At 40.7% G+C, this 16,159-nt stretch overlaps 1 protein-coding gene across 3 annotated transcripts in view; it reads left to right on the forward strand.

The window, feature by feature from the left end:
* The window catches only part of LOC115127952 (ras-GEF domain-containing family member 1B-A-like), a 97,183-nt gene that overhangs the window by 14,173 nt on the left and 66,851 nt on the right, over nt 1-16,159 (forward strand). For all 3 annotated transcript variants that reach the window (XM_065026898.1, XM_065026899.1, XM_065026897.1), the window contains exons 2-4: nt 4,291-4,494; nt 4,809-4,931; nt 6,368-6,505. In XM_065026898.1, coding sequence (XP_064882970.1) covers nt 4,297-4,494; nt 4,809-4,931; nt 6,368-6,505 — 459 coding nt within the window. In that variant the 5' untranslated portion in view covers nt 4,291-4,296. The remainder of the gene's footprint in view (nt 1-4,290; nt 4,495-4,808; nt 4,932-6,367; nt 6,506-16,159) is intronic.

Here is a 16,159-nt window from a genome sequence, read left to right on the forward strand (position 1 = left end):
ACAAACAAACCACAACACAGGAACTGGGGAACGTAACAGTCACGTCTGGAGGAAACCTGGCATCATCCCTACGGTGAAGCATGGTGGTGGCAGCATCATGCTGTGGGGATGTTTTTCAGCGATAGTGCCTGGGAGACTAGTCAGGATCAAGGAAAAGATTAACAGAGTGAAGTATAGAGAGCTCCTTGATGAAAACCTGCTCCACAGCGCTCAGGACCTCAGACTGGGGTGAAGGTTCACCTTCCAACATGACAGCGACCCGAAGCACACAGCCAAAACAACGCAGGAGTGGCTTCGGGACAAGTCTCTAAATGTCCTTGAGTGGCCCAGCCAGAGCCCGGACTTGAACCCGATCAAACATCTCTGGAGAGACCTGAAAATAGCTGTGCAGCGACACTCCCCACCCAACCTGACAGAGCTTGAGAGGAACTGCAGAGAAGAATGGGAGAAACTCTCCAAATACAGGTGTGCCAAGCTTGTAGCGTTAAACCCAAGAAGACTCAAGGCTGTAATCACTGCCAACTATCTATCTATCTATCTATCTATCTTTCTTTCTTTCTTTCTTTCTTTCTGTAATCACTCAGTACTTTAACAAAGTACTGAGTAAAGAGTCTGAATACTTATGTACATTTTAATAGATTTGCACAAATGTCTAAAAAACCTGTACTTGCTTTGTCATTATGGAGTATTGTGATGTCATTATGGGGTATTGTAATGTCATTATGGGGTATTGTGATGTCATTATAGAGTATTGTGATGTCATTACGGAGTATTGTGATGTCATTATGGAGTATCGTGATGTCATTATGGGGTATTGTGATGTCATTATGGGGTATTGTGATGTCATTATGGGGTATTGTGATGTCATTATGGAGTATTGTGTGTAGATTGATGAGTGATGATTTTAATCCATTTTAGAATGATGCTCTAATGAAACATGTGGAAAAAGGTCAAGGGGTCTGAACACTTTCTGAATGCACTGTAGACTCACATGGCCTCTCAGTGGGAATTAGTCAATGCAGTCATCACCAGGGTGTGTGTGTGTGTGTGTGTGTGTGTGTGTGTGCGCCAGCAGTGGAAACAGATAAGTAGGGTCATAGGGCAGTGTTGCCCTGTGGCCAATCAGAACAATACACTCTCACAGTGTACACTCTCCCTGAGAGTCTCACACATTTCATGTGTGTGTGTGTGTGGAGAAATTGGTGTGAAATTAGAAGTTCCTGTTTTTAGAACTAGCCTCATTATTGTTTGTCATAAAGTTGACTGTGAATGGATACACTGTGTTGTTGAGGCGGCGGGTGGGGAACCAGAAACTGGGTTGGTTTATTATTTTAGGTCAATAACATGTGCCTTGGTGTAGGTTTGGTTGTTTTTTTCATCATATCCCCTGACTCTATCAGTACATTGATAATGAATGCTCTGGAGGGAGGGAGGGAGAGATCCTCAGTGTACAATATAAAGCATGCAGAATTAGGCCGATACCCGCTAATGATCAAAATCCAGAAAAGAGACGTTGAAAACTAAATGCACGGAGAGAGATCACCTAAAAGGATGTGATTCCCAAACCTTCCATAACAAAGCCATCACCCACAGAGAGATGAACCTGGAGAAGAGTCCCCTAAGCAAACTGGCCCTGGGGCTCTGTTCACAAACACAAGCAGAGCCCCAGGACAGCAACACAATTAGACCCAACCCAAAAAGATAATTACTTGACACATTGGAATTGACAAAAAAACAGAACAAACTAGAATGCTATTTGGCCCTAAACAGAGAGTACACAGAAGCAGAATACCTGACCACTGTGACTGACGCAAAATTAAGTGACTATGTACAGACTCTGTGAGCATAGCCTTGCTATTGAGAAAGGCTGCCGTAGGCAGACATGGCTCTCAAGAGAAGACAGGCTATGTGCTCACTGCCCACAAAATGAGGTGGAAACTGAGCTGCACTTCTTAACCTCCTGCCCAATGTATGACCATATTAGAGACACATATTTCCCTCAGATTACACAGATCCACAAAGAATTTTAAAACAATTCCAATTTTGATAAACTCCCATATCTACTGGGTGAAATACCACAGTGTTACATCACAGCAGCAAGATTTGTGACCTGTTGCCACGAGAAAAGGTCAACCAGTGAAGAACAAACACCTCTGTAAATACAACCCATATTTATGTTTATTTATTTTTATGTTTTGTACTTTAACCATTTTCACGTCATTACAACACTGCTTATAGACATAATATGACATTTGGAAATTTTGTGAGTGTAATGTTTACTGTTAATTTTATTTTGTTTATTTCACTTTAGTTTATTATCTATTTCACGTACTTTGGCAATGTAAACTGGTTCAATAACTATTTCTCAGATAGAATTCAGTGTGTCAAATCGGAGGGCCTGTTGTCCGGACTCTGGCAGTCTCAATGGGGGTGCCACAGGGTTCAATTCTCGGGCCAACTCCTTTTCTCTGTATATATTAATGATGTCACTCTTGCTGCTGGTGATTCTCTGATCCACCTCTACGCAGACGACATCATTCTGTATACTTCTGGCCCTTCTTTGGGCACTGTGTTAACAAACCTCCAAACGAGCTTCAACGCCATACAACACTCCTTCCGTGGCCTCCAACTGCTCTTAAATGCTAGTAAAACTAAATGCATGCTCTTCAACCAATCGCTGCCCGCACCTGCCTGCCCGACTAGCATCACTACTCTGGACGGTTCTGACTTAGAATATGTGGACAACTATAAATATCTAGGTGTCTGGCTAGACTGTAAACTCTCCTTCCAGACTCACATTAAGCATCTCCAGTCCAAAGTTAAATCTAAAATTGGCTTCCTATTTCGCAACAAAGCTTCCTTCACTCATGCTGCCAAACTTACCCTCGTAAAACTGACTATCCTACCGATCCTTGACTTCGGGGATGTCATTTATAAAATAGCCTCCAACACTCTACTTAGCTAATTGGATATGCAGTCTATCACAGTGCCATCGTTTTGTCACCAAAGCCTCATATACTACCCACCACTGTGACCTGTACACTCTCGTTGGTTGGTTTCTCGCCAAACCCACTGGCTCCAGGTCATCCATAAGTCTTTGCTAGGTAAAGCTCCGCCTTATCTCAGCTCACTGGTCACCATAGCAACACCCACCTGTAGCACTCGCTCCAGCAGGAATATTTCTCTGGTAACCCCCAAAGCCAACACCTCCTTTGGCTGCCTTTCCTTCCAGTTCTCTGCTGCCAACGAATTGCAAAAATCACTGAAGTTGGAGTCTTTTATTTCCCTCACTAGCTTTAAGCACCAGCTGTCAGAGCATTTTACAGATCACTGCACCTGTACTTAGCCTATCTGTAAACAGCCCATCTATCTATCTATCTATCTATCTATCTTTCTTTCTTTCTTTCTTTCTTTCTCAGCTGTCAGAGCAACTAACCGATCACAGCAGCTGTACATAGCCCATCTGTAAATAGCCCAACCAATCTACCTCATCGTCATATTTGTTTTTTGTTTCTGCTCTTTTGCACACCAGTATTTCTACTTGCACATCCTCATCTGCACATATATCACTTCAGTGTAAATTGCTAAATTGTAATTACTTCGCCACTGTTGGCCTATTTATTGTCTACCTCCTTACTTCATTTGCACACACTGTATACAGATTTTTTTTTATTGTGTTATTGACTGTACGTTTGTTTATCCCATGTGTAACTCTGTGTTGTTTTGCTTTATCTTGGCCAGTTCGTAGTTGTAAATAAACAACTTGTTCTCAACTGGCCTACCTGGTTAAATAAAGGTGAAAAAAAAAGAAGTTGTTTCCCATGCCAATAAAGCCTGTAAATTAAAATTGAATTTCTCTCTAATTAGTCACTTCTCCCTGCATCCTACCCATGAGCCTCCTCTTTCAATGTACTGTAACCATCCTCACTTACAGTAGCTCAATAACCGAATGTTAACAAACATTTTATCTGCACAGTTCTTTCAGTAAATGTTTTAAAAACATTTTACAGTGTAAATTGTTAAAAGTAGTCCTTGTACATAGACGAAGTGGAATAAAACTGAGTCTCAGCATCCAATTCCGTCACGTGGAATTTCCCATATTGTAATCACAGTGCGTAGAACAAGCCTGTTGTTCTGAAGAGTCTCTCTCTCTTCTGTTTTCACTTTCAGCAATACATCACTGACAATGGGTCACCTGACCCTGTCACACCAATGGGTGACCCTGTCCTCCAACCTCTCCATTGGTGTGTATGTGTTTCTAAACCTTCCTCTTCTTCTTCCTCCTCCCAGGACAACATGCCCCAGACGCCACTGCTGACCGGCATGCTGGTCTCCAGGGGTTACAATAATAAGAACCTGTACCAGAGTCCGAACCAGACCAAGGAGGAGGGATACGGTAACGCAGGACTGTGTTACCGTGACAACACCCTTGTGTCGGGCTCACTGGAGGCCCTCATACACCACCTGGTCCCTAGTATGGACTACTACCCTGACGTGAGTAACACTGTCTCTGTCTGTCGTGTCTCTCTCACTGTCGTGTCTCTCTCACTGTCTGTGTCTGTGTCTGTCTGTGTCTGTCTGTGTCTGTCTGTGTCTGTGTCTGTCTGTGTCTGTCCTGTCTGTCTGTCTGTCTGTCTGTCTGTCTGTCTGTCTGTCTAACTCTCTCACCGTGTCTCTTTCTCTTGTCTTTAACCAGTGTCCACAAAAGGAGAAAAAACACTGTATTCCCTTAAAGTTATTGACACCTCTCTTAATTCCTCTGCTCCGCCGCTCTCTACCTCCCTCCCTCTTTAATCTTCTCTCCACAGATGAAGTACTCTTTCACCTTCCTGCTCTCCTCTCGTCTATTTATCCACCCCTACGAGCTCATGTCCAAGGTGTGTCACCTGTGTGTGGAGCAGCAGCGACTGAGTGACCCTCAGGCAGACAAGGTAACACTATACCTAAATTATACTATACCCTATTAGCTATATTATACTATATACTTTATTAGCTATATTATACTATACCCTATTAGCTATATTATACTATACTTTATTAGCTATATTAAACTATACTATATTGGCTATATTAAACTATACTATATTGGCTATATTATACTATACTCTATTAGCTATATTATACTATACCCTATTAGCTATATTATAATATACTATACTATACTTTATTAGCTATATTAAACTATATTATATTGGCTATATTATACTATACTCTATTAGCTATATTATACTATACTATATTAGCTATATTATACTCTATTAGCTATATTATACTATACTATACTCTATTAGCTATATTATACTATACTATACCCTATTAGCTATATTATATTATACTATACTCTATTAGCTATATTATATTATACTATACCCTATTAGCTATATTATACTATACTATACTCTATTAGCTATATTATACTATACTATGCTCTATTAGCTACATTCTACTATACCCTATTAGCTATATTCTACTATAATATACTCTATTAGCTATATTATACTATACTCTATTAGCTATATTATACTATACGCTATTAGCTATATTATACTATACGCTATTAGCCCTGTTATACTATACGCTATTAGCTATATTATACTATACTCTATTAGCTATATTAAACTATATTATATTGGCTATATTATACTATACTCTATTAGCTATATTAAACTATACTATATTGGCTATATTAAACTATACTATATTAGCTATATTATACTATACTCTATTAGCTATATTAAACTATACTATATTAGCTATATTAAACTATATTATATTGGCTATATTAAACTATACTATATTGGCTATATTATACTATACTCTATTAGCTATATTATACTATGCTATATTAGTTATATCGTACTATACTCTATTAGCTATATTATGCTATACTCTAGCTATATTCTATTACACTATACTCAATTAGCTTGATTATATTATGCTATATTAGCTAGATGATTTTTTACTATACTCTTTTAGCTAGATTATATTATACTATAGTAGCTATTTTATATTAGCTATATTGTATTATACAAAATTAGCTATATTGTATTATACAAAATTAGCTATATTGTATTATACAAAATTAGCTATATTGTATTATACTATACTCTATCAGCTATGCTCTATTAGCTAGATTAAATTATACTATACTAGCTATTTTTTATTACCTATATAGTACTAAGTTAGCTGTACTCCTTTATGCTATTATACTTCTTAATGAATATATTTCATAACCTGCAACCGTACATCAGTTGATTTAGCAGATAGAAGTTGAGTGTTTCTGCTCTACGATTAATGTATATATTAATTTACAGACTTGGGCGTTACTTAAATGACCATGAGTATATTTTGTATGTGTATCTCTCAGATGAGGATCAGGAAGTTGGCTCCCAGGATCCTCCAGCTGCTCCAGGAGTGGACAGAGACATTCCCCTACGACTACAGAGACGAGAGGATGATGAGGAGCCTGAAGGAGTTAACCCAACGCATGGCCTCGGGAGATGAGGTACAGTCACATTATTTTTTTAAACGGTATTGTCCCCCGAATGGAAATTCACTGTGAGGCCAGGAGAACATTAGACACAGGGAATAGAGTGCACATCTAACAAAGACAAGTTAGTCAGTCCTCCAACACCGCCAACCTGGTCAGGGGGGAAAGATAATTATCTTACCGTGATGGTTTTCAATGAAAATGCTCAAAAAGAAACAAGAATAGCTTCTTACCAAACTGCAATTTCTCAAGCAAGAGTGTTACTAGGACTGTCTGTGAGTGGTCTGAGTGGGGAGGTGAAAACGGAAAACTAGCTGTTATTGGCAAAGAGGTTTGGAATTCTTATTGATCTATTAACTAATTTATTGCGTTGGCATTATCATAATTTTCACAATTCCACAGTATTATTCCAACCTCATAGTGTGGAAATATATATTAAACACAGGAAAATCATGTTAAGAAAATGTTCTTCAACATATGGCTATATTTACCTTGGATTAGCCTAGCTAATTAGCCTAGTTGGTTGTATTTACCTTGGATTAGCCTAGCTAATTAGCATAGTTGGTTATATTTACCTTTGATTAGCCTAGCTAATTAGCATAGTTGGTTGTATTTACCTTGGATTAGCCTAGCTAATTAGCCTAGTTGGTTATATTTACCTTAGATTAGCCTAGCTAATTAGCATAGTTGGTTATATTTACCTTAGATTAGCCTAGCTAATTAGCATAGTTGGTTATATTTACCTTAGATTAGCCTAGCTAATTAGCATAGTTGGTTATATTTACCTTGGATTAGCCAAACAAATTAGCATAGTTGGTTGTATTTACCTTGGATTAGCCTAGCTAATTAGCCTAGTTGGTTATATTTACCTTGGATTAGCCTAGCTAATTAGCATAGTTGGTTATATTTACCTTGGATTAGCCTAGCTAATTAGCATAGTTGGTTATATTTACCTTGGATTAGCCTAGCTAATTAGCCTAGTTTGTTATATTTACCTTGGATTAGCCGAGCTAATTAGCATAGTTGGTTATATTTACCTTGGATTAGCCTGTTGGAGCCAGACTAGTGCTAGAGCTTTCAGGGCGTGGGGGGTTAGTGTGATGGGGTGGGTAGGGTGGTTTAGTGTGATGGGTGGGTGGGGTAGTGTGATGGAGTAGGGTAGTGTGATGGAGTAGGTGGGGTAGTGTGATATAGTAGGGTAGTGTGATGGTGTGGGTGGGGTAGTGTGATAGTGTGGGTGGGGTAGTGTGATAGTGTGGGTGGGGTAGTGTGATGGAGTAGTGTGATGAGGTGGGGGGGGTTAGTGTGTTGGGCTGGGTGTGATGGGATGGGGGTTAGTGTGATGGGCTGGGTGTGATGGAGTAGGGTAGTGTGATGGGGTGGGGGGATAGTGTGATGGGGGTGATGGGATGGGGTTAGTGTGATGGAGTAAGGTAGTGTGATGGAGTAAGGTAGTGTGATGGTGTAGGGTAGTGGTGATGGGGTGGGGGGTTAGTGTGATGGAGTAAGGTAGTGATGGAGTAAGGTAGTGTGATGGTGTAGGGTAGTGGTGATGGGGTGGGGGGTTAGTGTGATGGAGTAGGGTAGTGTGATGGAGTAGGGTAGTGTGATGGGGTAGGGTAGTGTGATGGTGTAGGGTAGTGGTGATGGGGTGGGGGTTAGTGTGATGGTGTAGGGTAGTGTGATGGTGTAGGGTAGTGTGATGGTGTAGGGTAGTGGTGATGGTGTAGGGTAGTGTGATGGTGTAGGGTAGTGTGATGGAGTAGGGTAGTGGTGATGTGGTGGGGGGTTAGTGTGATGGTGTAGGGTAGTGTGATGGAGTAGGGTAGTGTGATGGTGTAGGGTAGTGTGATGGAATAGGGTAGTGTGATGGAGTAGGGTAGGGGGTGGGGGTTAGTGTGATGAAGTAAGGTAGTGTGATGGAGTAGGGTAGTGTGATGGAGTAGGGTAGTGTGATGGAGTAGGGTAGTGGTGATGGGGTGGGGTGGTTAGTGTGATGGAGTAGGGTAGTGTGATGGAGTAGGGTAGTGTGATGGAGTAGGGTAGTGGTGATGGGGTGGTTAGTGTGATGGAGTAAGGTAGTGGGGGTGGGGTGGTTAGTGTGATGGAGTAGGGTAGTGGTGATGGGGTGGTTAGTGTGACGGAGTAGGGTAGTGGTGATGGGGTGGGGTGGTTAGTGTGATGGAGTAAGGTAGTGTGATGGAATAGGGTAGTGTGATGGAGTAGGGTAGTGGGGGTGGGGGGTTAGTGTGATGAAGTAAGGTAGTGTGGGGGTGTGATGAAGTAAGGTAGTGTGATGGAGTAGGGTAGTGTGATGGAGTAGGGTAGTGTGATGGAGTAGGGTAGTGGTGATGGGGTGGGGTGGTTAGTGTGATGGAGTAAGGTAGTGGGGGTGGGGTGGTTAGTGTGATGGAGTAGGGTAGTGGTGATGGGTTGGTTAGTGTGATGGTGTAGGGTAGTGTGATGGTGTAGGGTATTGGTGATGGTGTAGGGTAGTGTGATGGAGTAGGGTAGTGTGATGGAGTAGGGTAGTGGTGATGGGGTGGGGTGGTTAGTGTGATGGAGTAAGGTTGTGGGGTGGGGTGGTTAGTGTGATGGAGTAGGGTAGTGGTGATGTGGTGGTTAGTGTGACGGAGTAGGGTAGTGGTGATGGGGTGGGGTGGTTAGTGTGATGGAGTAAGGTAGTGTGATGGAGTAGGGTAGTGTGGGGGTTAGTGTGATGAAGTAAGGTAGTGTGATGGAGTAGGGTAGTGTGATGGAGTAGGGTAGTGGTGATGGGGTGGGGTGGTTAGTGTGATGGAGTAAGGTAGTGGGGGGTGGGGGTGGTTAGTGTGATGGAGTAGGGTAGTGGTGATGGGGTGGTTAGTGTGATGGTGTAGGGTAGTGTGATGGTGTAGGGTAGTGGTGATGGTGTAGGGTAGTGTGATGGTGTAGGGTAGTGTGATGGAGTAGGGTAGTGGTGATGTGGTGGGGGGGTTAGTGTGATGGAGTAAGGTAGTGTGATGGAGTAAGGTAGTGTGATGGTGTAGGGTAGTGTGATTGTGTAGGGTAGTGTGATGGTGTAGGGTAGTGGTGATGGAGTAGGGTAGTGGTGGTGGGGTGGTTAGTGTGATGGTGTAGGGTAGTGTGATGGAGTAGGGTAGTGTGATGGTGTAGGGTAGTGTGATGGAATAGGGTAGTGTGATGGAGTAGGGTAGTGGGGGGGTTAGTGTGATGAAGTAAGGTAGTGTGATGGAGTAGGGTAGTGTGATGGAGTAGGGTAGTGTGATGGAGTAGGGTAGTGGTGATGGGGTGGGGTGGTTAGTGTGATGGAGTAAGGTAGTGTGATGGAGTAGGGTAGTGTGATGGAGTAGGGTAGTGTGATGGGGTAAGGTAGTGGGGGTGGGGTGGTTAGTGTGATGGAGTAGGGTAGTGGTGATGGGGTGGTTAGGGTGTGATGGAGTAGGTAGTGGTGATGGAGTAGGGTAGTGGTGATGGGGTGGTTAGTGTGATGGAGTAAGGTAGTGTGATGGAGTAGGGTAGTGTGATGGAGTAGGGTAGTGTGATGGGGTAAGGTAGTGGGGGTGGGGTGGTTAGTGTGATGGAGTAGGTTAGTGTGATGGAGTAGGTTAGTGTGATGGAGTAGGGTAGTGTGATGGTGTAGGGTAGTGTGATGGTGTAGGGTAGTGTGATGGAGTAGGGTAGTGTGATGGGGTAGGGTAGTGTGATGGAGTAGGGTAGTGTGATGGAGTAGGGTAGTGGTGATGGGGTGGTTAGTGTGATGGAGTAGGGTAGTGGTGATGGGGTGGGGTGGTTAGTGTGATGGAGTAGGGTAGTGTGATGGAGTAGGTTAGTGTGATGGAGTAGGTTAGTGTGATGGTGTAGGGTAGTGTGATGGAGTAGGGTAGTGTGATGGAGTAGGGTAGTGTGATGGAGTAGGGTAGTGGTGATGGGGTGGGAAGTTGCTCGTGCCACGAAGCATTATATATATATTTTTGCCTGGCAGAATCAAAAGAAAAGAGCTATTGTTCCACAGGCCCGGCAGGCAACTTTTTGTCAATTCAACTCTGCTGCTCTGCTCTTCCTTAGGCTGCAATTGTTCCACTACTGCTGACTTGAATGTCACAGGCTTACTACTGGTTTGCTTGGCTTGCATCCCAAATCACACTCTATCCTATTTTATAGTGCACTACTTTTGACCAGTGCCCATAGTGAATAGGGTGCCATTTGGGATACACAGCCTTGGTTTCCTCCACAGGATGTTTTCAATGGTGGTTTTAGAAGGATTACTTCCTATGACTTCTCTTCTGTTATCTTGTCCATTTAGATGGATGTAGAACTGGAACCAGAACCTGCACCTCAGTACCACTGCTGCTGTTTATAACAGTACCACTGCTGCTGTTTATAACAGTACCACTGTTGTTTATAACAGTACCACCACTGCTGTTTATAACAGTACCACTGCTGTTTATAACAGTACCACTGCTGTTTATAACAGTACCACTGCTGTTTATAACAGTACCACTGTTGTTTATAACAGTACCACTGTTGTTTATAACAGTACCACTGCTGTTTATAACAGTACCACTGTTGTTTATAACAGTACCACTGCTGCTGTTTATAACAGTACCACTGTTGTTTATAACAGTACCACTGTTGTTTATAACAGTACCACTGTTGTTTATAACAGTACCACTGTTGTTTATAACAGTACCACTGTTGTTGTTTATAACAGTACCACTGCTGTTTATAACAGTACCACTGCTGTTGTTTATAACAGTACCACTGCTGTTTATAACAGTACCACTGCTGTTTATAACAGTACCACTGCTGTTTATAACAGTACCACTGTTGTTTATAACAGTACCACTGCTGTTTATAACAGTACCACTGCTGCTGTTTATAACAGTACCACTGTTGTTTATAACAGTACCACTACTGCTGTTTATAACAGTACCACTGCTGTTTATAACAGTACCACTGCTGTTTATAACAGTACCACTGCTGTTTATAACAGTACCACTGCTGTTGTTTATAACAGTACCACTGCTGTTTATAACAGTACCACTGCTGTTGTTTATAACAGTACCACTGCTGTTGTTTATAACAGTACCACTGCTGTTTATAACAGTACCACTGCTGTTTATAACAGTACCACTGCTGTTGTTTATAACAGTACCACTGCTGTTTATAACAGTACCACTGCTGTTTATAACAGTACCACTGCTGTTTATAACAGTACCACTGCTGTTGTTTATAACAGTACCACTGCTGTTGTTTATAACAGTACCACTGCTGTTTATAACAGTACCACTGCTGTTTATAACAGTACCACTGCTGTTGTTTATAACAGTACCACTGCTGTTTATAACAGTACCACTGCTGTTTATAACAGTACCACTACTGCTGTTTATAACAGTACCACTGCTGTTTATAACAGTACCACTGCTGTTTATAACAGTACCACTGCTGTTGTTTATAACAGTACCACTGCTGTTTATAACAGTACCACTGCTGTTTATAACAGTACCACTGCTGTTTATAACAGTACCACTGCTGTTTATAACAGTACCACTACTGTTTATAACAGTACCACTGCTGTTTATAACAGTACCACTGCTGTTTATAACAGTACCACTGCTGTTGTTTATAACAGTACCACTGCTGTTTATAACAGTACCACTGCTGTTTATAACAGTACCACTGCTGTTTATAACAGTACCACCACTGTTGTTTATAACAGTACCACTACTGTTTATAACAGTACCACTGCTGCTGTTTATAACAGTACCACTGCTGTTTATAACAGTACCACTGCTGTTTATAACAGTACCACTGTTGTTTATAACAGTACCACTGCTGCTGTTTATAACAGTACCACTACTGTTTATAACAGTACCACTGCTGTTTATAACAGTACCACTACTGCTGTTTATAACAGTACCACCACTGCTGTTTATAACAGTACCACTACTGTTTATAACAGTACCACTGCTGTTTATAACAGTACCACTACTGCTGTTTATAACAGTACCACTGCTGTTTATAACAGTACCACTACTGCTGTTTATAACAGTACCACTGCTGCTGTTTATAACAGTACCACTGCTGTTTATAACAGTACCACTGCTGTTTATAACAGTACCACTGTTGTTGTGTATAACAGTACCACTGCTGTTGTGTATAACAGTACCACTGCTGTTGTTTATAACAGTACCACTACTGTTTATAACAGTACCACTGCTGTTTATAACAGTACCACTACTGCTGTTTATAACAGTACCACCACTGCTGTTTATAACAGTACCACTGCTGTTTATAACAGTACCACTGCTGTTTATAACAGTACCACTGCTGCTGTTTATAACAGTACCACTGCTGCTGTTTATAACAGTACCACTGCTGTTTATAACAGTACCACTGTTGTTGTGTATAACAGTACCACTGCTGTTGTGTATAACAGTACCACTGCTGTTGTTTATAACAGTACCACTACTGTTTATAACAGTACCACTGCTGTTTATAACAGTACCACCACTGTTGTTTATAACAGTACCACTGTTGTTTATAACAGTACCACTGCTGTTTATAACAGTACCACTGCTGTTTATAACAGTACCACTGTTGTTTATAACAGTACCACTACTGTTTATAACAGTACCACTGTTGTTTATAACAGTACCACTGCTGTTTATAACAGTACCACTACTGCTGTTTATAACAGTACCACTACTGCTGTTTATAACAGTACCACTGCTGCTGTTTATAACAGTACCACTGCTGTTTATAACAGTACCACTGTTGTTTATAACAGTACCACTGTTGTTTATAACAGTACCACTACTGCTGTTTATAACAGTACCACTGCTGTTTATAACAGTACCACTGCTGTTTATAACAGTACCACTACTGCTGTTTATAACAGTACCACTGCTGTTTATAACAGTACCACTACTGTTTATAACAGTACCACTACTGCTGTTTATAACAGTACCACTGCTGTTTATAACAGTACCACTGCTGTTTATAACAGTACCACTGCTGTTTATAACAGTACCACTGCTGTTTATAACAGTACCACTACTGTTTATAACAGTACCACTACTGCTGTTTATAACAGTACCACTGCTGTTTATAACAGTACTACTGCTGTTGTTTATAACAGTACCACTGCTGTTTATAACAGTACTACTGCTGTTTATAACAGTACCACTACTGCTGTTTATAACAGTACCACTGCTGTTTATAACAGTACCACTGCTGTTTATAACAGTACCACTGCTGTTTATAACAGTACCACTGCTGTTTATAACAGTACCACTACTGTTTATAACAGTACCACTACTGCTGTTTATAACAGTACCACTGCTGTTTATAACAGTACCACTGCTGTTTATAACAGTACCACTGCTGTTTATAACAGTACCACTGCTGTTTATAACAGTACCACTGCTGTTTATAACAGTACCACTACTGCTGTTTATAACAGTACCACTGCTGCTGTTTATAACAGTACCACTGCTGTTTATAACAGTACCACTGCTGTTGTTTATAACAGTACCACTGCTGTTTATAACAGTACCACTGCTGTTTATAACAGTACCACTGCTGTTTATAACAGTACCACTGTTGTTTATAACAGTACCACTGCTGTTTATAACAGTACCACTGCTGTTTATAACAGTACCACTGCTGTTTATAACAGTACCACTGCTGTTTATAACAGTACCACTGCTGTTTATAACAGTACCACTGTTGTTTATAACAGTACCACTGCTGTTTATAACAGTACCACTGCTGTTTATAACAGTACCACTACTGTTTATAACAGTACCACTGCTGTTTATAACAGTACCACTGCTGTTTATAACAGTACCACTGCTGTTGTTTATAACAGTACCACTACTGCTGTTTATAACAGTACCACTACTGCTGTTTATAACAGTACCACTGCTGTTGTTTATAACAGTACCACTGCTGTTTATAACAGTACCACTGCTGTTTATAACAGTACCACTGCTGTTTATAACAGTACCACTGCTGTTGTTTATAACAGTACCACTGCTGTTTATAACAGTACCACTGCTGTTTATAACAGTACCACTGCTGTTTATAACAGTACCACTACTGCTGTTTATAACAGTACCACTGTTGTTTATAACAGTACCACTGTTGTTTATAACAGTACCACTGCTGTTTATAACAGTACCACTACTGTTTATAACAGTACCACTGCTGTTTATAACAGTACCACTGCTGTTTATAACAGTACCACTGCTGTTGTTTATAACAGTACCACTACTGCTGTTTATAACAGTACCACTACTGCTGTTTATAACAGTACCACTGCTGTTGTTTATAACAGTACCACTGCTGTTTATAACAGTACCACTGCTGTTTATAACAGTACCACTGCTGTTTATAACAGTACCACTGCTGTTGTTTATAACAGTACCACTGCTGTTTATAACAGTACCACTGCTGTTTATAACAGTACCACTGCTGTTTATAACAGCACCACTGTTGTTTATAACAGTACCACTGCTGTTTATAACAGTACCACTGCTGTTTATAACAGTACCACTGTTGTTTATAACAGTACCACTGCTGTTTATAACAGTACCACTGTTGTTTATAACAGTACCACTACTGCTGTTTATAACAGTTCCACTGTTGTTTATAACAGTACCACTGCTGTTTATAACAGTACCACTGTTGTTTATAACAGTACCACTGCTGTTTATAACAGTACCACTGTTGTTTATAACAGTACCACTACTGCTGTTTATAACAGTACCACTACTGCTGTTTATAACAGTACCACTGTTGTTTATAACAGTACCACTGTTGTTTATAACAGTACCACTGTTGTTTATAACAGTACCACTGCTGTTTATAACAGTACCACTGTTGTTTATAACAGTACCACTGCTGTTTATAACAGTACCACTGCTGTTTATAACAGTACCACTACTGTTTATAACAGTACCACTGCTGTTGTTTATAACAGTACCACTGCTGTTTATAACAGTACCACTACTGCTGTTTATAACAGTACCACTGCTGTTTATAACAGTACCACTGCTGTTTATAACAGTACCACTACTGTTTATAACAGTACCACTGCTGTTTATAACAGTACCACTGCTGTTTATAACAGTACCACTGCTGTTGTTTATAACAGTACCACTGCTGTTTATAACAGTACCACTGCTGTTTATAACAGTACCACTGCTGTTTATAACAGTACCACTGCTGTTGTTTATAACAGTACCACCACTGTTGTTTATAACAGTACCACTGCTGTTTATAACAGTACCACTGCTGTTTATAACAGTACCACTGCTGTTTATAACAGTACCACTGCTGCTGTTTATAACAGTACCACTGCTGTTTATAACAGTACCACTGCTGTTTATAACAGTACCACCACTGTTGTTTATAACAGTACCACTGTTGTTTATAACAGTACCACTGCTGCTGTTTATAACAGTACCACTACTGTTTATAACAGTACCACTGCTGTTTATAACAGTACCACTACTGCTGTTTATAACAGTACCACCACTGCTGTTTATAACAGTACCACTACTGTTTATAACAGTACCACTGCTGTTTATAACAGTACCACTACTGCTGTTTATAACAGTACCACTGCTGTTTATAACAGTACCACTACTGCTGTTTATA

Source organism: Oncorhynchus nerka, linkage group LG13, assembly GCF_034236695.1.
Source record: "Oncorhynchus nerka isolate Pitt River linkage group LG13, Oner_Uvic_2.0, whole genome shotgun sequence".
In the NCBI taxonomy this organism is placed as follows: domain Eukaryota; kingdom Metazoa; phylum Chordata; class Actinopteri; order Salmoniformes; family Salmonidae; genus Oncorhynchus; species Oncorhynchus nerka.